General features: G+C 43.4%; 1 protein-coding gene across 2 annotated transcripts in view; it reads left to right on the top strand.

Moving 5' to 3' along the window:
• The window catches only part of FER1L6 (fer-1 like family member 6), a 974,281-nt gene that overhangs the window by 880,973 nt on the left and 71,577 nt on the right, over nt 1–21,731 (top strand). For both annotated transcript variants that reach the window (XM_085604988.1, XM_085604987.1), the window contains exons 37-38: nt 8,456–8,554; nt 15,449–15,690. In XM_085604988.1, coding sequence (XP_085461114.1) covers nt 8,456–8,554; nt 15,449–15,690 — 341 coding nt within the window. The remainder of the gene's footprint in view (nt 1–8,455; nt 8,555–15,448; nt 15,691–21,731) is intronic.

Genomic DNA, 21,731 nt, shown 5'->3' with positions numbered 1-21,731 from the left:
TACTTTTCCTTACCTGGGGATCACATTTGATGAAAGAGGCACCTGGGGCCCCCAGATAAAAACTAGAAATATTGCCCTAGCTAGATCATCTTCAGCCCTTCAGGGATTTGGTAAAAAACTAGGAGCTAGGCCAATAGCTTCGCTACTTAACCCCTTCCATGCGGCGCGAATTCCGCCGCGGTGCTGACCGTTACCTGCGCGGGCGTGGTCATGACGGAACGGTTCCGTCATGAGCACAGCTCAACCGACGCTCATGACGGAACCGTTCCGTCATGAGCACCGAAGGGGTTAAAATTTATAAGGCAAAATGTCTTGCTGTCGCCACATATGGAAGTGCTATATGGGGCAATTGTAATTCTGACAGTATACAGATTACTGAAAATTAATTTTTGAGATCGATACTCTCCGTACCGCAGTCTTCCCCCACATATATTGTCCATACAGAACTTGGAATGGGTTACATCACAGACCTGATTAGAGTAGCTCCGGTCGTGGCCTGGTTAAAAATATGGCTGAATCAAGAAATTCCCCTCAACCACATCATTCTAAAAGACTGTTTGCAGTTGGATAGAGCCATAAATATACCGTGGCTAGCTTACATTAAAAATTGTTTTGTTAAGTTAGGGAGAGTGGAACTCTTTTCCGCCCCGGAACAGATCACTGCGAAAGATATTGGTCTTATTAAGAGGATGATGGGCGAGTTATTAAGCTCAGAAAGGGAAAGAGTTGAATTGGAGAAACCTTCGGTTCGGAGTAGCATTATTTTGAGTACTCACATAGGTACCGAACCTTATCTAACCATAGTAAACCTACCTTTTCACCGGTTCCTTTTAACTCGTTTCAGGTTTAATATGATTCACCTAATACTTGGACATTTTCCAACCTGGTGTATCCCAGAAAACGCCAGTCCGTGTAAATGTGATAATTTTTCGATCCAGGATACTACACATTTCTTGATGTTCTGTGATTATTACACTGCTCCAAGAAAGAAATATTTGCTTCCTATTTTAAGGGAGGCAGGGTTTATTCAAGTCAAGCCTGCTATCCTTTTTTTACAGCTTTTACAAACCCCCAGGATTATGTATCATGTAGCTAGTTTCCTGGTGGGGGCTGTTAGGATCAAGAAAAGCAAGTTACCCAATAATCAGACAAATATCAATTTATAATGGTGATTTTATTAACACTGTCTGCAGGACCTCGTTTCTTGGGGGATTCTTGTATATAAACGTAATTTTTAGATGGATGTAAACAGATGGTTTTATCTGACTGACCTCTTTTTTAACATTTTTAATGATTGAGTTGTTTTAATGAAATAATGTCTCTTTATGAATTTGTATTGTATTGTTCCTATGTCTTTTTATGATATTTATTTATCGAAATAAAAGTACTTTGACTGACTGACTGACTGACTAAAAGACACATCTCAGACTGGATGTTAATGGCTAATCTTTTGGACGGCATGGACTCTTGGTTGACAAGACTATCCACCATGAGAACAGAGGATGCTACCTTGAGTTGCTTAACACGAGGCCAAGTCTAGTGAATGTGGAGGAAGGCTGAGGCCCATGCTAGTGAAGGATTCTGGGATGTTTTGAAGTAAGTTAAGACAGAAAGTGATAGTAAAAAAGAGCTGTGTTTTCCCAGAGAAAGATGACAGGATTGGGTGTAGGGAATTCTCTAACCACAGTCCAGTAATCAAGATACGTCTAGCACCTTACCACTACTTCCTTGGATCATTTATAGACCTGGGAAGAACAGCAAGAAAGGAGACTTCCTGGCAGCTAGTGAAAACAGTCCCAACCACTCCTGACATCTGCGTAGGACTGGAACTGCTGTCCAAGTAGTTAGCTACATGTTACCTACTACAGGAACACAAAAAATCAAAGGACTCCCTTTTCTGAAGAAGGCCCGCTGACTAACTGAGAGAGCCCTGGCTCAATAAACATCTGGGGACAGATTTACTAAGGACTTGTGTTGGCCTTGTGTGAACATTCCTTAACTGATATTTACTAAGCCACCCAAAGTCCCTTTGCGTGATTTAGTAAATACAAAGTAAAGCAAGGCAGCACATAGTGCTGTCTTGTTTTACTTTGTGTCAGGTAGGCGTTATATGGGTGGAGCATGAACTTTCCCGTGCATCCACCATGTACTTTGATGCAAAGCCAGAATCGTACTGAGGAAAAATATTTCTTTTTTCCTTGTTAGTTCCCTTTTCCATGTGTGTTGCATTCTGCATCACACATAGAAAAAGGAATATGCCTCTAAGGATTGTTTTTGAGCAGGAAGGTGTTCCTTTCTGCACAAAATAAATCCTGCCCATAACGGCTCACAGTACGCCAGTGCAAGAAGAGAGCAGAAATGCTCCATATCTTTGTTATTATAAAGCATTTCTGCCTTCTCCCTTTCACGCATGCAGCGCAGCAAGTTGCTTTTCAGAGCTGCGTTGCATGAAAGAATGGTAAATCTGCCTCTCGGTGTTTAAGTCCCAAAGTAACAAACTTTGAGTGATCCTTCTTGACTACCTGACTTCTTTTCCATTGTGGTCAACCTAAAATTGTGCCTTTGGTCCCGGTCAACCACATTCAGTGAATTCCAGTTGGTGCAATGTGTTATTTTGGTGCTTTGTACCATAGAAATTTACATTCTGTATCTTAATTTCCTCTTACCTAATTTTAAATATTTTTGTGTCTTTTTTTCTCTATACATATTTCTTTTTTCTGAATTGTTTAGGGACTTTATTGTGTTGCGTTCTTAACTTCATTGCTGTATGGCCCTGTTTGAATCTAACATGCATTTAGCATGGGAATTCCTTCTGTTTGTCCCACAGCTGATAGGGATTGTGCAGAGATTCACTTAGATCTGTGTTGTCACCTAATCAGATTGTGTTTATTAATTTGGTGGGTGTACCACCAGCTCCCAAATTAAAAAGCCACTTTGTGACAGAAATCAAATTTGTTTACCAATTTAGCTTTTCCCTTTCTTCATTCAATCATAACAATTTGATTTCCACTCCCTCCTGTTCCTAAGAATATCTGAAAATGTCATTTTCTCTGAATTAATTTGCATGATTGTTTTATATATATGGTAATCATTCAACCTATGAGAAAGAATTTGAATATATGTAGTTGGAAATAATGATGGTGGCCCTGCAAACTACAGCTCTCTCAAAACATTAGCATGTTTCACTCTCTCTGTTGTTGCCTATTCTAAAATGCCTTCATTGTGACTGCTTTTTATTAGTGGATCCATTGATGCCCCTGCATGTTTTGCTGTATGTTTTAGGGTCTACCATATGTTGAAAGGAGAATTGACTGTCCAGTGCACAAATTAGGTTTCATTTGGAAATAAAAACCCTTATTTTACTTTTATAATTGGAAATAGTTAATTTACCCTAAATTGCTGGTAGTTAATTGATTAAGTGACAAACCCTGTTACATATAATTTATATAAATGTCCTGATAATGTTGTTCAACCATACAAAGTAATGTACATTCATAAATCTGCTTGATGTGCGTGAGTCACAAAAGAGAACATTATGTGTGTAACTTGTGCAGTCTTTTTTGAACATGGTGTAGAAAAGTGGGCAGAGAAAGGAGGAAAAGTGCAACATGAACTAGTTTGCATGTATAAAATAGGAGGTGGGGTCTGCAAACACAAACGCCCTCATTACGATGTCTGAGAGAGCTGTCTCTGTCTGACACCGTTGCGGCTTGGGAACCAACTGACCGCAGGTCGGCGGTTCCGACATCATTATTTGGATGCGACTGCACACTGTGAAGTCAGAAACATACATGTTTTAATGGTAGCTTATGCAGCAGGCTGAAACCGCCCACAGCACAAGATCCCATTGAACAATGGAAGATTTTAAACATCCCTGCATCCCTGTTTTTAAACATCCCTGCACCATGTGGCAGGCACCTTGAGCGCCATAGGTGTTTAGGGGGGCTCAATAGGGGACCCGAAGGTCTGAATGCGGAGGACCAGGGGGAAGGGGGCCCCAAAGTCAGTTTCCTACAGCCAACCCATGTCAAAAAGGCCAACATGGATTAACTGTCGGAAACCGACATCATAATCCCGATAGCGAAAACGCCGTCCGTACGGTATTATGAGGGCTTTCCGACTGGCCAATGGGCTCCTTAAGCCCATGAAACTACATAGGATTCCTCAGCCGGTTTAAACTCTGACCGCTGTCATCATAAAACGGTCGTCGGATTTTAAACCTACCCCGTCAGTCGGAAAGCCACCGAGCAGTGGTTGGAGGCTTTCAGACCGACATCATAATCAGGCCAAAAATTGCGAGTAGCCACACAATGGCTTGGGTGCTTCATAAACCAGAAGCAAATTATTTGATTCTGTTTAATTTTGTCCCAAATTAACCTGAGCCAGATTACATAGATTAAAGTGGTGCTTGCGAAATTTGGCCGCAAAACTTGCACCAACTAGTGCAAAAACTACATTTGACCAAATAACCAGTGGAAAAACAAAATTTGCTTCCATCTGGTCTTGCACTTGCACCAGGCTATATATATAATTAATTATGGTGGGCTGTCATAACCTCTACCACCCCTGTGGATAACCATTTGCCGTATTTAGAGATCTCCCCCTGCTTGGCAGAGAGCTTTGTTCCTTCAGAGGGGCTACCACCAAAGCAACTCCTCTGAAGGCACAGCAGCTTTGCTGAGTGGTCGACATGTTTCATGCTACCAGTCAGAAACATGTTTTGTGTTTCAACAAAACAAGAAATTAATGGCTATGACAGTCTGAGAGTTTACCCCCAGACTGTCAGTCCCCAGATAGTCTGTCGTCTATGAACTGATAGCCCAAAACCTGATGGATGCAGGAGAGGCCCCTCCACTACGGCGGAGGAACGTTGCCCCACTGCTTTCTCACAGTGCGAGAAGTAGAAACATAAAATGGTAAAACATAAGTGTTTGGTTTGGGGGGTCTGCTCTAGGGCAGGGGAGGAGTGGCTTGCCCACTGCTGAGGGCGCGGACTGTTTGGTCGGCCCTGTGGGGCCGACCAAACCAGTAATGCGCACTCTTCCTTTTCTCCATGTAGGCTGCATGCAGCCTACATGGAGAAAATGGACTCCCCATAGGCGCCTGGCTGGTCGGCATCCCGACCAATCACAACGATGCTATTGCAGCGTTGTGATTGGCTTAGGTGAGGGGAGGCAGGCTGCCTGCTTCCTGCTCCTGCCAGAGGCAGGAGAGCAGGAGAGGAGCAGAGACGATGCGGGATCGGGCCAGCGAAGGTAAGTTAACTTTTAAAACATTTTTATTTTATATTAACCCCACCACAACCCCGCCCCGTGTGACCCCTGCCCCCCCACCCGCGAGTCATGCCAGTCGCGACTGGATGAACGCTGATCAATGATTTAAAAGAAACATGGCAGTTTGACCAACTCATCAGAGAGTGAGCGGACCAACAGTTTGGTGGACAGGTTACTTTGCCGCCTTTGTGGCAAAATAAGACATGAATTCAATAATTCATGTGGGGCAAGTTGAAAGGAAATAGCAATGTTTTTTCCCGATTTTCTCACACTAATGAACACTTTTTCGACGGTTGTTGTGCACATTTGTAAATGCAGGGTTAATTGCATTTTTACCCAAGGCACTTCACCATGAGTAGTTTCTTTGCTCACACTTTAAGTATATGTTTATGGACAAATATTTCTGAATTATGCAAATCATATATTTTTAGCATTTTACACAAGGAGAATTTAAAATGATGATGAATTGTTCATTTTGTGACCAGTTGCTCTAGGTTCATATTGCAAAAACAAAGTTCTTTGAGGATCATGGAGGTCAGTCAGTCAGTCAAAAGTCTTTATTCTGCTGTATACCAGCCATAAAAGAGTGCATCATAAAAAGCATTTCAGACAAAATTACAAATAAAAATACAGACATCTAATAATAAATCCATGACAGTAGCAGTTTCAGTTATCAAAATATTAATATCATAAGCAGGTAATTCCACAAAGAAATATCTTAAAACCTGAGCACAAGATATAAATGAGATCATAAAATCATTTTCCAACAATGTCCCATAGCCGAACAGCCGAGGAGATGTACCTATAGATCATTAGACAGGTAAATTCATCTTTTAAAAGCTGGAGGTGATATAATGTAGCCCGACACTTTCTTATATTTAAGAATTTTAAAAGGGGTATTAAAAAAGAACGCCTTGGATTGGTATAAAGTTTACAAAAAAACATAAAATGTAAGGTGCTCTGGACTGACTCTGAGTTACATGAGCATAGGTCCACTTTGGCATCACAATATACATTGCGTGGATATGAGACCAAAAAATATGAGATGCTAAACCTGAACCTTATTAGATAAAACAATTTGGCGTGTGTGAAGTAGAAAGAAAGGTAAGACTCAATGCCTGGAAAACACACTAACAGTGAGTGTTCTAAAACCCTCTTGTTTGCCATCTCCAGATTTCCTCTGGTCAATGAGAGTATGTTAAAAAATCTATTTTCAGCTTTACTTTTGGTATCTTGGCAATACTCCCTGGATTATAAAAACAATCAGCCAACCCCATGATCTCTAACTGGTCTTTTATATAGCTAAGCCAGGGTATTTTTTTCATGCACTCCATTTTAAAACAATCTAAGATGACAGCATGATTTTGGACTGCTTCTTGCTTTGCCCAGATGTTATGCCACAGTATTATCGGGGCCAATTTTATTTGAAAGGACAAAGGAATCAAGCCAAGTTCACTTTGGCAGATAGTGGCGGCAGTACTTTTAGGGACTGTCAACAGACGTTTCATGAACATATTCTCAGCTCTTTGTAAACCCTCTACATCACAAACACCCCAGGCTAGGTGACAGCGCGTGTGCGGGCTTTATAAATACTAATTAGGTTAATGGGTTTTGAGCCTAATTGTTTGGTAAATCTAAAAATTGCCTCCAGATTTTGATTAAAACCACTAGTCCTTGAATCTACAAGATGATGCCATGTACTTTTTTGGTCAAAGAGAATTCCCAAATAGGAGAAGGTGGGCACGTATGACAATTTTTTATTATTTATAAAACACGTTTTTAAGTTGGTGGGGGATTTGCCCATAGTATAAGTTCATAACTTCATAATTACCTCCAGTGAGCTAATGAGAGGCATAGGCAGCGATGAATCCACTAAAGGTTTGTTTTCTTTAGACCCTGCAACAAGTTATGGGTCTAAAGCCTTTGCTGTCCTCCTTATGGGGAGTGGCAGAGTTTTTTTCGAGTTACCGGGGGCAATGCATCTTTCTTGGGCTTGCCGCATGCCTTCAATTTTTTCGACGGTGGTGGGCAGATGGTGTCTAAAAACCCCCCTTGTTGAGTGACACTGGTACTGTTTAAATTTCTGCGTGATTCAGGACCATTAAGTGCCGTGGCTTGGTCAGTGTTCTTCTGGTGATCACTGTCACCTGTGCACCCCGGCACGTGATCAGGCTCTGCCTCCAGTAATGTACCAGTGTGTAGTGCTCGTTTTGTGGCCCCCAGTCTCTCCTCCACAGACTCAATCTCACTAGTAATAGCCCCCATTGCAGTCGTCAAAAAACAGGTAATTGTTGTAGTTAACGGGCATTCCTTAGCAGTGGGCATAGTGGTTTTACGTTTCCCCATCTCCTTACCTTTATACACGTGTCACGTTCAAACTAGGCAAATGCAACGAATCTGGAATCCTGCCAAGGGACCTGGCCCAGCCCAGCCACGTCCGGTCGTGGACGGGCGCAGACTGCCCCGCCTGCGAGTGTCCCGTGCTGCGGGAGCCCGCTGCCGCTTTTATGCGCCACCTGCCGCAGACTAACCGCGTTGGTGCTTCCTGGCGCTTGTAATGCTGGGAGGTGTAGTCCCGATGGGGCTGCCGATCTGAGTCAAAGTGACGATGTGCGGGATAAAGTGCGTTGTGCTCCTGCTTCTGCTACTGACGAGAAGGGCTTATGGAGGTCACATTGACTGGTTGTATATGTTTCTGGTGTGTACATAAACCTGTGAATAAGAATAGTGATTCTATTAGTAAGACACCAGCTGCAAGGGGAAACAACTTTTACAACAAAACTTTGACAACGCGTGCAGTTACATTGCGGATTTTACAACGAACGCGATGTAACCACGCGATGCCATTACAACGCAAGTCTTTACATTGACTTGCGCTAGATGGCGTGCTAACATTACAAATAGTGTAGTTTACTATCCCAACACCTTCCCTACTGTTAAGTGGACTGGAGTTGGAATAGTAAATTACGCTTTTCTAATGTTAGCACGCCATCTAGTGCAAGTCGATGTAAAGACTTGCGTTGTAATGGCATCGCGTGGTTACATCGCTTCGTTGTAAAAACCGCGATGTAACTGCACGCGTTGTAAACACACGCGTACGTCATACATCCGCTGCAAGCCATTGAACCGTTGATTGTCCATAAATTCATTTTGTGAAATAATTTCTCCTTCTGTTTTCTCAGATACGAATTGAGAATAATAATCTGGAACACCGAGGATGTTGTTTTAGAGGACGAGAACATATTTACCGGTCAAAGATCAAGCGACATCTATGTCAAAGGGTGAGTTCCATCAGTCGGGGTGTGCCAGGTCCACTTTAAAATAAGTTAATCACTGCAAGTCTCGTTCATGAACAAAGACAAAAAAGAAGTGATTTATATGTAGTTCTGTCTTGGATTGCAGACTTTTTTTCCTTACCCTGTATTTTTTCAATTGCCTAGCCCAAAGTTCTGTAGTATGCCTGGAAACCAAAATCTTACCAAGTGGATTTCCACTTAAATTTCCGCCTGGTTTGGATTAGTGTAAAAGTGCAATTTTCGTGTTATTTTTCTTCCTTTTCTTTCTTAACTCTGAAAATATTTTTGCCTATGGAACAACAGGTTTTCTCCAGCAGCCCTATGCAATATGAGGCCGGTTAAGACTATGACTGAGTGATCTGATTTTTAAAGCGCCGACAGCTGCCCCTGAGGGCATCCCAGCGTTAGCCACATAACTCACAGCACTTTAAGAGCACAAAATTACACTGCTGTGAACAGCAGGGTCTTCAGGAGCTTACTAAAATTATTCTCTCACAGGATGGAAGGAATGACAAGAGGGGGTTTATTCCAAGCTTTAGCTGCAAGGAAGCAGAATACATTTCCTACCTTTCTTTGCCGTTTGAACTTTGGAATTTTTAATAAGGCCTTCCTTACTCAATCTCAAAAGTCTGCTAGGAGAATAAGGCAGTAGTGTAGCTAGACACAACCGCCCACGGTGGTCCCTGCCTTTGCCGTCTGCGCTGAAGAGCTGGGGGGGGGGGGGTTGGCGAGAAATTCTGTGTTTGCCACTACTGCGGCAAATGCATGTAAGGGGGGTGGAGCCGCCCCCAAAACTCTTGCCGCCCCCCACCCGTTGCTACGCCACTGGAATAAGGAGAAAGCCTATCCTGGAGGTAAGTTGGACTGATACCATATAAGGCTCTTTGAGCCAACACCAGAGCCTTAAACTGAATGTTTTCCCTATTGGTGATATAGAGCAGTGCTGAGGTAGTCCAAGAACCATATGTGCTGTCGAGTTCTGATTCACCTGTAATAAATTTAACATAACTTTAGGGAGACCTAAACACAGGCTATTGTTGTAATCAAGTCTGAAAGTAATTAAGGCATGAACCACTGATTTACACGCCTGCGAAGAAAGAGCCATGGACAACCAATGCAGGTTAGAGCAGTGGGGTGGTGCAGCGCAGGGAGTCGGGGAGTCGACAGGCGACGATGAGGGAAAATAAAAAATATTAAAAAGAGAAAAACATTTACTTTACGCTCGCTGCATCACAGAGTCGAGGATGTGGCGAGCGCAAGGTAAGTGGTTTTCTTTTTCTTTTATTTTCCCTCATCATCGTCTGTTGACTCCCCGCTCCCCCACCCCACCACTCTTACCTTCACTGGCAGTCTCTGGGTACAGAAATCGTTTTAGAGCTTTCAAAATAGAAAAACATTAGCCAGTAACTGCCAGCACTTGGAGACGAAAAACCAGCTTATTGTCATAATTGAAACTCACATTTCTAGCATTGGATACAGGAGCAGGTGGAGTAGGCAAGTCTTCAAGCCACCAATCAGAGACTGAAAACTTGGGAAAATTCTCTCTATAGCCAAAAGATAAGATCTCTGTTTTATCAGAATTACATTTAAGTAAGCTATTAAGCATCCATTTAACGACTTTTGTTAGGCACATTTTAAAAGAAGCAGCCGGAGTGTTAGTAGAGCAATCCTCCAAGAAAATCAGCTGGGTATCATCAGCATATGAGATTACCGTAATACCAAAATATTCAATTAGTGCGGGTATCATCAGCATATGAGATTACCGTAATACCAAAATATTCAATCAGTGCTGCAAGGGGGACATATGAACATTAAACAGGGTAGGACTCAGTGAAGATCCCTGGGGGACACCACAATAGAGTCATTTATTGCCCGAAAGGAAATTGGCTGAACTGACAGATTGTTGTATGCCCGACAAAAAAGACTAAAACCATCTAAGCACCGAGCAGCAAGTAACCTAACTCAGACAGGCGTTGCTGTCAAAAAATCAATAAGGTTGAGGGCTGCTCTCTCGCCTTTATCAAGAGCTATTTTGATGCAGTCAGAAACACTTCCAGCAAAGTGGATTCTGCACTGTGAAGGGCCGAAAGCCCTGCTTGTTCCAGGTAGTCAGATAATTGGACATTAAACCCTTTTGCTAAGGTCTTAGCAAGCGCAGGAAGCAAAGAAATGGGATGACAATTTAAAAGAATTTCTGGATTAGCAGAAGGCTTTTTCAAAAGGGGCATTGGCTTTGCTTGTTTCTAAATAGCTGGAACAGAGGCTCATTCTAATGAGGTGTTGAATAATTTATTTATCACACGGTTAATGACATCGATCGCTTTAGCCAACACACTCGGAGGGCAGGGATCCAACTGGTAACCTGATTTGCAACTAATTATAGCAAGTTTAGATTGCAGATGAGAGATGGGTTCAAACCTATGACATGAGTTAGATGAGGATATCGAGGGCCAAGAGACAGCTTCAGAAAAAGTGTCCTGAGTGATAGGGTTAAACTATGCTTGCATTTGTCCTATTTTACTATCAAAGAAATCTGAGAGATCCGTGCCTAGTTAATGTGAGAGACTAATAGCTGAATTACAGGATTATGGCTGTAAAAAAAGTTTGACGATTTTGAAAATCTCACGTGGTTTTTTGCCAGCTGAGTCAATTCGTAAGGTAAAGAAATCAGATTGAGACAATTTCATGGATTTCCTATTACCTTTAAAGCTTGCTTGTAATTTTCGGGCATAATTAAACGGGCAGACAATTTTTGAGCCACTTGCGTTCAAGGTTTTTACACTTTTTTTTCTTAACTAGAAGTGGTGAGAACCATTGGGCAGTATTCTTTAGCTTACAAGCTTACCTGGGGCATAGAGGGGTTCCCCAGAAGAATGTTTGCAGAATTGAAATCAGCCCAACAAAAAAAATAGAGAAATAGTCGGATAATACCAGACAAATTGATTGTTGAATGAGCAATGACAAATTGTTCATTGCAAACAAATCAAGAGTACGACCAGCCACATGCATACCATGATCAACTAATGGTGTTAAGCGCTGAAAAAGTGTTTAAGGTAGCTTGCGCCTGAGAATCAGCCACCATGTCAATATGGAGGCTGAAGTCTCCTAGGACCGCGAGGCTGGAATAGTGAGTGCAACGAGAATCAAACGCAGTGCCGAGGGAATTAATAAACGAAGTAGCCAGACCTGGAGGACTATAAATGAAGGCTCCAGCGAACAAGGTGTTGGGTGAGGTTTCTATACAAAAACCAAGACCTTCTGCACCTACAAGCTCAGGAACTGGTAAAGTGGTGCACTAAAATGAATCCGTAAATATATTAGCAAGTACTCCACCCCTTTACCCGACACAATCGAAAGGCACAATGTTGTACCCTTGTAGGACAGCCATGGCTATGGCAGGATTTGAAGTGGAATGGATCCAGGTCTCCATCATGAAAAGTAAATCCATTCTTGTATCATTAACCAGATCAGTGATGTCTAAAGCATGTTTGGCAAGAGAGCGAGCATTGATAAGGCAGCCAGTGAAATCATCGAGCATTTAGAGAGTCCTTTGTGTAATGATGACCTTTTTTATTCCTAATAGGGTCACTGTACCTGATGAGGCAGAGGTTGTAATGGTCTAATATAATGAAGTGAATATACAAATTTTCCCCTGGGCTCCTATCAACATGTCCCTTAATGGACGGAGGTATTTACCCCTTCTGGTAAATAGCATTATTTAAATGTCAGGTATTCACCAGGTGGGGAAAATACCTCCAGTTCTGAGTTTTGTGAAGAAAAATAGGGATTTACATGTGGAACCGGTGCTTTTCACACCAAATTCCCCAGGTCTCTGAATTTGTCAGGTATTTTTCTACCAATAAATTTGAGCAGCTTTGACTGCTGAAATTCACCTGGGAAAAAATGCTGGAGTTGTGATGCCCTCAATACTGATACTTTCGCAATGTGTGGTATCAGCCCTTACCACACATAACAGAATGTAACCACTTTTGTAATCGAGGGCTTAGACATACGTTTAATTGGAACTAATGTAGGTGACCCAAAGGCAAAAACAAATATACACATTTTGGAATCGTAGACTTTTGACAACGGATGCAAGGATTTCTGCATTTTGGTGATTTCGTAACTGCTTAAAAAATACACGTTGTAATTTAAGTAAATTGTAGATCTACACATTGATTTACAAGCGCCTCCCCATAGGTCACACATACTCCAGTGGTTTGTATAGATGAGAGAAGATGCTGTCTTCATCATATTTCATCATACTTTATTTGGATAAAACATGTCCATAAAAGAGCAAAGTCATACATCAATACATCAGAACACACAATTCATAATATTCATAAAAAGAAGAATATTTAAAATTTCAGTGCAGTGAAGAACAAATAAAATACAGTTATGAAGTAATCATCGAGTAACGTGCTCGGACAGCAGTTTTCAAAAAAGCCCTCACCTGAAACATTAGTTCTTCATCTCCTAAATTAAGAAGGGCCCTGTATGCATCTCTATGGTTAGCATATGAGTGATTCCTAAAAAACAGGAAGTAAGAAGAATTTGGTATATTGTATGTGATAGTTACAGATTTTTTTTTTAATAGAGTTTGGCCTGAATGTCCATCACAAGGGCAGGAAACAAAATCGAGGTTGTTTTTGAAGCCCAAAGGAAAACATAATATAAGTACCTGCCCTTAGACGAAAGAGAAGACAGCCAGTGGCTGATGGGGAAGGGGTTGAGAACTGATCATGTCTTTCACTCAGTTTCACCTCAGTACAAGCAGTACATGTAAAACAGTGCGTTAGCAGTGACTGGGGGCCTCTCTTCTCCGTATTCTTCTTGGCTTTTCGCTGGACTATACCACCGCCACATTGTAGCTTTTTTGTGAACATACCTACCCTTATCTTTTAGGGCCTTGTCAACAGCAAAACATAGCAGTACATAACACACAAAAATAGGTAAAGTGCACATTGCAGAAGCAAAGCCCTAACTGTGCTTGCCCTAGTAGAATTTTCAATTTCCAGCAGTTTCTACATGTGCACGTTTATAACTCTGAACTATGCATTTGCAAAACGGCCTCTCAAATCACAGACATGGAAAAAATCAATCAAGACCATTAAACCAACATATTTTTTTAAATGTCTACAGTAAGAGACTAAGGGGCTCATTATGATGGCCGGCGGACATCAGTCCGCCCGCCATCATAACGGTGATGGGACCGCCCGCCAGATGTGCGGCGGTCCCGCCAGTGCAATTAGGATGCGCCGCCATACTGGCAGGCGCATTCTGGCCTTTTAACATTGCGGACGGTGCTGCTGGCTGCAGCACCGTCCGCAATGTCAAAAGAGCATGCACAGCATTTCCCTGCACCACGTGGCAGGCACCACGTGGTGCCTGCCACTTGGTTCATGGAACTGCAGGGGGTAACATGGGTACCCCCGTGCACCCCGCACACACAGAGGGGGCCCGCAACTGGCCCCCAAAGCCAGTCTTCGCCTATCTTTTTGCGGCGGGATATCGGCCGGAAAAAGACAGGCGGAAGGGCATACCGTAATCACTACGGCGGTGTCTGCACGGCACCAGGCACCACCGCAATGTTGCCCTGGTTCCGGGTTCCGCAAGGCGGGCAGAAAAGGACTGCCTTGCGGAACCATGAGGGACGGACTTTCCATCTGCTGCTGAACCATTGTGATTCCCACCGCCATCCTAATTTGGTTGTGGGAACTTTAGGTATGATGGTGGAAGGACCACCACACCCGGCCCGGCGGTGGCAGTCCTTCTGCCATCATAATGAGCCCCTAAGAGCCTAATCATGACTACGGCGGTCCGATGGCCCGCCGGAGCCACAATGGTGGTGTGGACACTGCTACACTGGCATTCCAACCGCCCTATTACAAGTTGGGCGGTCAGACCGCCATGGGACCGCCACAACCACCAGGAGTCAGAGCTGCCTGGCGGTGTTGTGGTAGTCTTGAGGCCGCAATATGCTTGATGGTGCCACTGCGGCACCGGCAAGCATATCACGAGTTTCCTCTCCACCACGGTTTTCATGGTGGTGAGCCAGCCATGAAAACTGTGGCAAAGAGTAAACATAGTGGGCTCTACAAGGTTCCCCTGTTGCTTCAGGGCCATGGGGTGAATGCAGGGGGGCCCATGTTGTGCCCCCCTGTGTGCATGCACCCCAGTTCATGCACGGCATGGACTGCACCAGTCGATATCGTGCGGGAACTGCCTTTGACGCTCCCATTGCAGTGCCTTTTTCATAAGCACTGCCGTGGGACCACCAAAGTACCACTTGCCTGAGACTCAAAAAGTTGTAATATGGCGGGCCGTGTCAGTACGGCTTTGGCAGTCTTGGAGCAGTGTGGCGGCCCCTTTCCAAGACTGCCAAAGTCGTAATTAGGCCCTAAATAAGGCTTTTATTGCAAACGCAATTTGTGTCTCTGTGCTAAATTCACCATGAATTTATCTCATGAATTCGACTGTTTTTCTTCAAAACTATTTTACTTCCCACTTTCATTTGTTACGACTTTTTCCTCTTTTCTTGTTTTTTTTGTATCCAATAATTACTTTCCAATTGTCTGTATTCTTTGTCCTTTTTGCCTTTTCCATTTTCTCTTCTGTTTGCCTTCATTCTAATTATCTTATCTATGTTGTCCTTTTCTGTCTTGTTTATTCTTTACAGGAAGCTAGCCCTCTTTTAATTGTTAATGCCTTTTGATTTCTTGGGAGAGAGTCACTCTAAATGTGTTCATTTTCGAAGTAAACAATTCAAAGTGTTGAGGTAATACCTCTGTAGCCATATCATCCAATAGCAGGACACACGTATTACTATTCAAGAGGTGTGTAAAATGTACTAATAACTTGAGAAACCTATCCTTACAGGTGGCTGAAGGGACTCGAGGATGACAGTCAGGAGACAGACGTCCATTACAACTCTCTTACTGGAGAAGGAAACTTCAACTGGCGCTTCGTCTTCCCTTTCTTCTATATGCCAGCAGAAAAGCAAATGGTTGTCAGCAAAAGAGAAAATATATTTTCTTTAGAAAAGACAGAACGCAAAATTCCGGCGGTGCTCTTGCTCCAGGTCTGGGATTTCGACAGGCTTTCCTCGGATGACTTTCTGGGTAAGCAAACGAGCGGAGAAAGGTGTCTTTCTGTGTTACTTTCAAGACCATCCAACATCATCCTGTAGTTCAAAGATCGAAACTAATTGTTTGCTTATAATGTATAAGTATACCGAACACAAGCATTGGCAAAGACAACATATTGCACTTGTGACACCTTTTGCCTTGCCAATGCTTGTTGCCCCCCCTCCACCCCCCTCCCCCCCCCCAGATGGCTGCCATGCGTGAACATACATGTGCAAGGCAAATTTGGATTGGTATTTATTTTATAAGTTTAACCAATAACATTACAAGTTTGGCTTAGAGAATGTGCATGCATCTGCAGCAGCAATCTTTCAATGGTAAACAGTCATTACAAGATGGCCACCTTGAGCCAAGGGAGGACCTGGCTTGGCAGTTCGGACTGGACTGTTCCCATTGGGTGAATGTATGACATCGTTCTGCATTCTGTCCATCAACTGTTGTTTTTGCATTTGTCACCCAAGTGGGACGGGAATGCCCAGACTTGGGTCCCGTGCTCTCCATGCCACTGGAATCAAGCTATTGTGGCTGAATAGGGGTGAACCCCGAAACCGGTCCTAGGATGCTTGGTTCCAGTCCAGGAAGGGCCTGGCTTGGCAGTTCGGGCTGGACTGTTCCCATTGGGCACAGGGTCAAGACTGATTTGCATATGGCTGGGTTCAAACTGGAATGGCATGGTGAGCAAAAAAACGATGGATTTAGGCCCAGATCTCTGTACTGGGGTGAATGTACGACATTGTTCTGCATTCTGTCCATCAACTGTTGTTTTTGCACCTTGAACCAAAGTGCATGCCAGCTTGTCATGAATTTTGTTTGAGTTTAAAAAAAAAGATTCACACATGGCCACTGTGCATACGCACCAGAAGCGGCTGCCATCCTGTAATGATTTTTCGTAAACAAAAAAAGACTCTTACAAGATAGCCCTTGCACATGCATAGCAGCCATCTTGGATAGATTTTTTTCAAAAGTTTAAGTCAAATTATTCCAAGAACACCACTGCATATGCATGCCCATTGGAATGCAGTGGTGTTACAAAACTTGAGGGGGCCCCCCCTGCAAGGTACATGAAGGGGCCCCTGCTCCCCGATTTAATCAGGAGCTCTTAGGCCAGAGTACAGTGCTTAGTGGGGCCCCTGCAGCTCTGCCCCCTGCACTGCGCGGCCTGCGGGGGCCTGTGTTACGCCACTAAAACAGTTTTAAGAAGGTTATCCACCGATGTGGGCGGCATTATAGAGCACATGGTGCTGAGGTATCAAGCGGCAGCTTGGAGGGCCTCATTTGTTTTATAAACAGAGCAGGGTGGGAAAGGAGTGGGTGGGAACAGAAAACCATTAAATCCTGAGCAGAGAAGTGAAAGAGACAGGTAAGGGATGGACTCTTGATTATGGACACACAAAGCTCCCTCTGAGTCTATATTGGATATAATAGTTCTATTTGCCCACAGACAGCTGAAGCTGTCTCAAGGCTCGATCTTGAACAGAAATGAGGATCATTACAAGCGTTGGATAAATGCTGTGCATTCATCGAATATTGACCACACTAAAATGAGGCTTGCCTGTGGAGGCTATATTAAATGCAAACACAATGTGGAAGGCGGAGAAGAAATAATAGGTCTAATGATGTGACAGAGAACATTCTTTTGAGTTAGCAGTGTGAGGACAGACTAAGGTGGGTTTTCAGATTTAAAACCAAAAATGCTTAATTTAGCACTTTTCTACGGCACGGAATATGATAGATAGCTATTGAGATGATTCCGAAGTATAATTAGTTTATATAGATTCAATATAATTTTGTGGTACTTTGTGTGTATGTATATGTCTTTTCAGGCTAAAATCTGTCTACGGGCCTAATTATGAGTCTGGCGGTCCACGGACCGCCAGACTCGCGGGGGCGCAGTGGCAGCAGCACAGCCACCGCTGCACCGGTGGTCCGACTGCCATATCACAATAGGGAATGGCCGTTTGGTAGCAGCGGTCAGTGGTCAGGGACTCAGTATTATGCTGGTAGAGACGCTGCGGCACTGCCATGCATATTACGAGTTCCAGGACCACCAGAGGTGTAATTCGGGTTTTTACTCCATGAAAAGGCCGGCGGTCCTGAAACAAAGGGGGTCCTACAGAGCCCCCTGTTGCACCTTTTCATGGGAATGCACGTAGGGGTGCACAACATGTGCCCCCTCTGTGTGCATGCATCCCAGTTCCTACATGGCATGGACTTTACTATCCATGCTGTGCAGGAACTTTTTTGAGCATTCACATTTCAGTGCCCATTTTCAGAGGCACTGCCATGGGACCGCTGAAAAAAGCCCACCAAACACGAGGAAACTCGTAATCTGGTGGGTGGTGCACACATGGGTTTGGCGGTGTGGAAGCAGACTACCGGCATGGCGGTCCGCTCCCGCACCGCCAAACTCATAATCAGGCCGTAGGTGTTTCACAAGGATGCATTTCACTCTTAATTAAATCACTGCATTGGATATTTCTGTCACCCTCAAAGGCATTGTTGCTTTGAAGGAGATTCAGAGTTGCCGTGATGCAGATGCCAAGCAAAACATCTGGTCCTGGGTTGCTTCTGTTCCGGTTCAGGGAGGACCTGGCTTGGCAGTTTGGGCTGGACTGTTCCCATCGGAGCAGAGTCAAGACTGATTTGCATGTAGCTGAATCCAAACTGAGGTGGCAGACGTGCAAAATAAAGAAGGACTGGGATGAGTCCCGAGTGATTACCAGTGGTTGAGATTAACTCAAGCTTTCTATCCATCACTTTTATTATTTACTTTAGTGTGTGCCCCCTAAGTGGGATGGTCATGCGCAGACGTGGGTCTGTGCACACTGTGTCACTGGAACTAACCTGAACCCGGGAGATGAGCCTATAACAAGAGCAAAACCGATGCTGGCTTGCTTTTGTTCTGGTTCTGGGAGGATCTGGCTTGGCATTTCAGGCTGAACTGTTCCCATTGGAGCAGGGTCAAGACTGATATGCATGTAGCTAAGTCCAAATTGAGGTGGTTTAGTGTGCAAAACACCGACGTACTGGCATATGGCCCAAGTGATTATCAGCTGCTTAAATAAATTAAAATATTCCATCCAGCACTTTTTTATGACTCCTAGTCAGGCAGGCACCAGTTCTAGTGGAAGAGCAGCTGTCCCCAGAAATGGTCTAGGGGGACCACAGAGATGGAGTTGCTCATTTCCTTGGCCACACCTGTAGGGCCTTTAAGTTAAGCCTGTCTGTGCTGTGCTCCAGCTAGCAGGGGGTTAACCTCAGGTTTATTTCATGACTTTAGTGGTTCGCTATAACAATGGTTGTGGTTATCCCTTGAGTTGGTACTCACACCCCTTGACTAATACCCCAATTTCTTATAAGGATGTTCTTGGGTTGGTTCATATGGCTGCCTGAGTAGTGCACCAGATGGAATAACCTCCACATATCCATCTTCCATAGTCAGTCGTCTACTAAAGTCCATTTTTCTGTACCTCTGTGCCGTGGTCCATCAGTAGCTAGACTATTCTGACAGTGGGGATGTGGGACTGCATGCTGACAGAGTCTCTGCTAAGACTCAGGCACCCATGCCACAAACTGTTTTTTCTAGATGTAGCCAAGTGGCTTTGCCATATCCCTTAGCTATTCAGTGATGATTCAGGATCCAGAGGTAGTTGTTCAAAATTAACATGCAATGTCCCTTGCTTATGCTCTCTGTTAGAAGCTGCTTGACTTCAAAAATAATTTCTCACTGGCCTTGTTGCAGACTGTGGTGCCTAATGAATGAATCTCCTAAACCTGGCATGTGAGTCTGGAAAGGGGAAAGATCTTGGCCACCAGGGCTTGAATAGAACACGCCACAGACTCTTTCGAGGGTTTAGCGTGAGTTTAGAGTGAAGGAAATGTGCACAGGACATAGAAATAACCCACAATTGATGTTTTAATATAGTGCATTTGTTAAGGAGTTTCAGACTGTTAATCCTGGGCCATACACTGCGAATCAAGAAACTTCAGCTTGATGCCAGGAGCTCAGCACCAGGAGCTCAGCATGCCAGAGAGACGTCTTCAGTGGCTTAGCTTACTTCATAATTTCCCACCCACTTCCTTTAGCCTTATAGAAGGTTTCTTTGTCTGGGTCTCTGGAAAAGATTCTGATCAAAGTTTTACTGATTTTAAAACAGTTTGAGTATATGCATTCCACTCCAATTTTGATACTAAATGTATTCTGCTATTTGGACAGACACAATCTTAGCTTGTCGTCACTAATTGGAAAAGCATGCCACCCTCCTTCACATCAGAGGTGCCCCACCTGTTATCAGCCACGGGGATGGTGTTGTATGCAAGATGAGTATTGCCTTTGTGCAGCCAAAAAGAAAATACCAGCACACTAGAAAATTAGAGCTAATTTACAAAACCTGATTATGTTGGTGCATATGGCGTGATTTGTGTCTGCGCATGTGCCTGGCGGTGTGACCGCATGCGAGCATGTGTGCAGATGTGTGTTACCTTGATAAAAACTAAAATGCTATGCCAGGTGATGTTGAACGTCTTTTTCAATCAAAGCTGTCAAACAGACAGATTGCTTACAATGGACGAGTGGGTTTTGGACCCTCCTATCAACCACTGGCTTTGTTTGATCTGCCGCTTTCAGCAATTGGCTTTAGAATCTGTCAATCACTTATTTTCTGAGCCTAGTGGAGTAATCATCTCTCTATTGCAGTATTTCCCAAACTGTTTATCGTAACCCACTGGTGGGTCGTGAGCCAATTTGTTGTGGGTCTCGAAAGTTCAAGCAATCAATAAAGATGCCTTTAAATTCTGTATTTATCTTGTCACATTTGCTGCGCTTCAAATGTCAGGCTGTGTCTTCTGACAAATTGCTGCTTATATTTTGTCCATGGGAATTGTTTTTTACAAACTTATCTCATTTGGCAGTTAGAGAAAGAAAAGTAAAGTGAATAATGTGACACTCTTGCTAGTGTACAGGGAGTGGAAAGGAAAGGCTGCAGGATTTCAATCAATCAATGTACACTTTATTCGTTTTTTTTTAATGAAAACCATAAAAGCAAAACAAGCCATTAAATACACATCAACTAAAAACCATCCTCAAAATTATCAATTTAAAAATCTGAGAAACATACAGTGTATGAAAGTACATTGAGTAAGCCACAGATCATAAATAAGTATACAGTTAAAAAGTTCTATAAAAAGAAATCTAAAAGAATATCAGCTGTCCCTATGCACCAAAGAAATTTAATCACAACTTTTTTGCAGCCTAACGTCAACTTGTAAAAAGCTAAGGACATTTAGAATAATATCTCCCGAAAGCATATGCAATATGTAAGGGTGGGTCGAACCTGAGTAAAGTTAATCCTTTTCAGTATGGGGAGGATGTATAGCTTCCTGTGCGCAGCATAAAAGCTGCAAAACATTGTAAAGTGTAACGTGTCCTATGGAGACCTACTGTTGTAGCCACAGGACATAAGGTTATGGACTCTAGTCCCCCCGCAAGGGTAGGCCAACAGGAAAGGCAGTAGGTCCAACCGAAACCTGTTTAATAAAAAGAGGCCATACCTACTTTTGACAGACAGAGGGTAAGGCTCAGTGGAGTCGTGGTTTTCAACATAACATATCGACGAACACTGAGCTTCATTAGGGCACCCTCTTCCCTGACCAATAGCCTCTGTCGAAAATAAATCTCCCATACCTAAATTCATAAAGCTATCCCTGATATATTTGAACCAAGGAATGTGATGCGAGTAATCAAAGGCCAAGCAATCCCTTATGGTCTCTTTGCTCAATTGGATCCCAGGCCAGGACCAAAGGAGAGAGGGAGAAATGCTGTGATATCAGTTAAATAACCCACTCCCATAGCTTTTTGCACCGAAAATGTAGGGGCACTTTGCGGAACACACTGGAATCGTCTCAAAAAAGTATTTTCGACAATTTACGGCTCATCCTGGGAAGTATATACTCAGATCTCGCTCCCATACACTACTTTGGAAATACATTTGGCCCTGTAGATCTGTGAAAGAGCCCTG

This window comes from Triturus cristatus, chromosome 5_1 (genome assembly GCF_964204655.1).
Source record: "Triturus cristatus chromosome 5_1, aTriCri1.1, whole genome shotgun sequence".
Classification (NCBI taxonomy): Eukaryota; Metazoa; Chordata; class Amphibia; order Caudata; family Salamandridae; genus Triturus; species Triturus cristatus.
The sequence above is the reverse complement of the archived record's forward strand: the minus strand, read 5'-3'. Positions and strand labels throughout refer to the sequence as shown.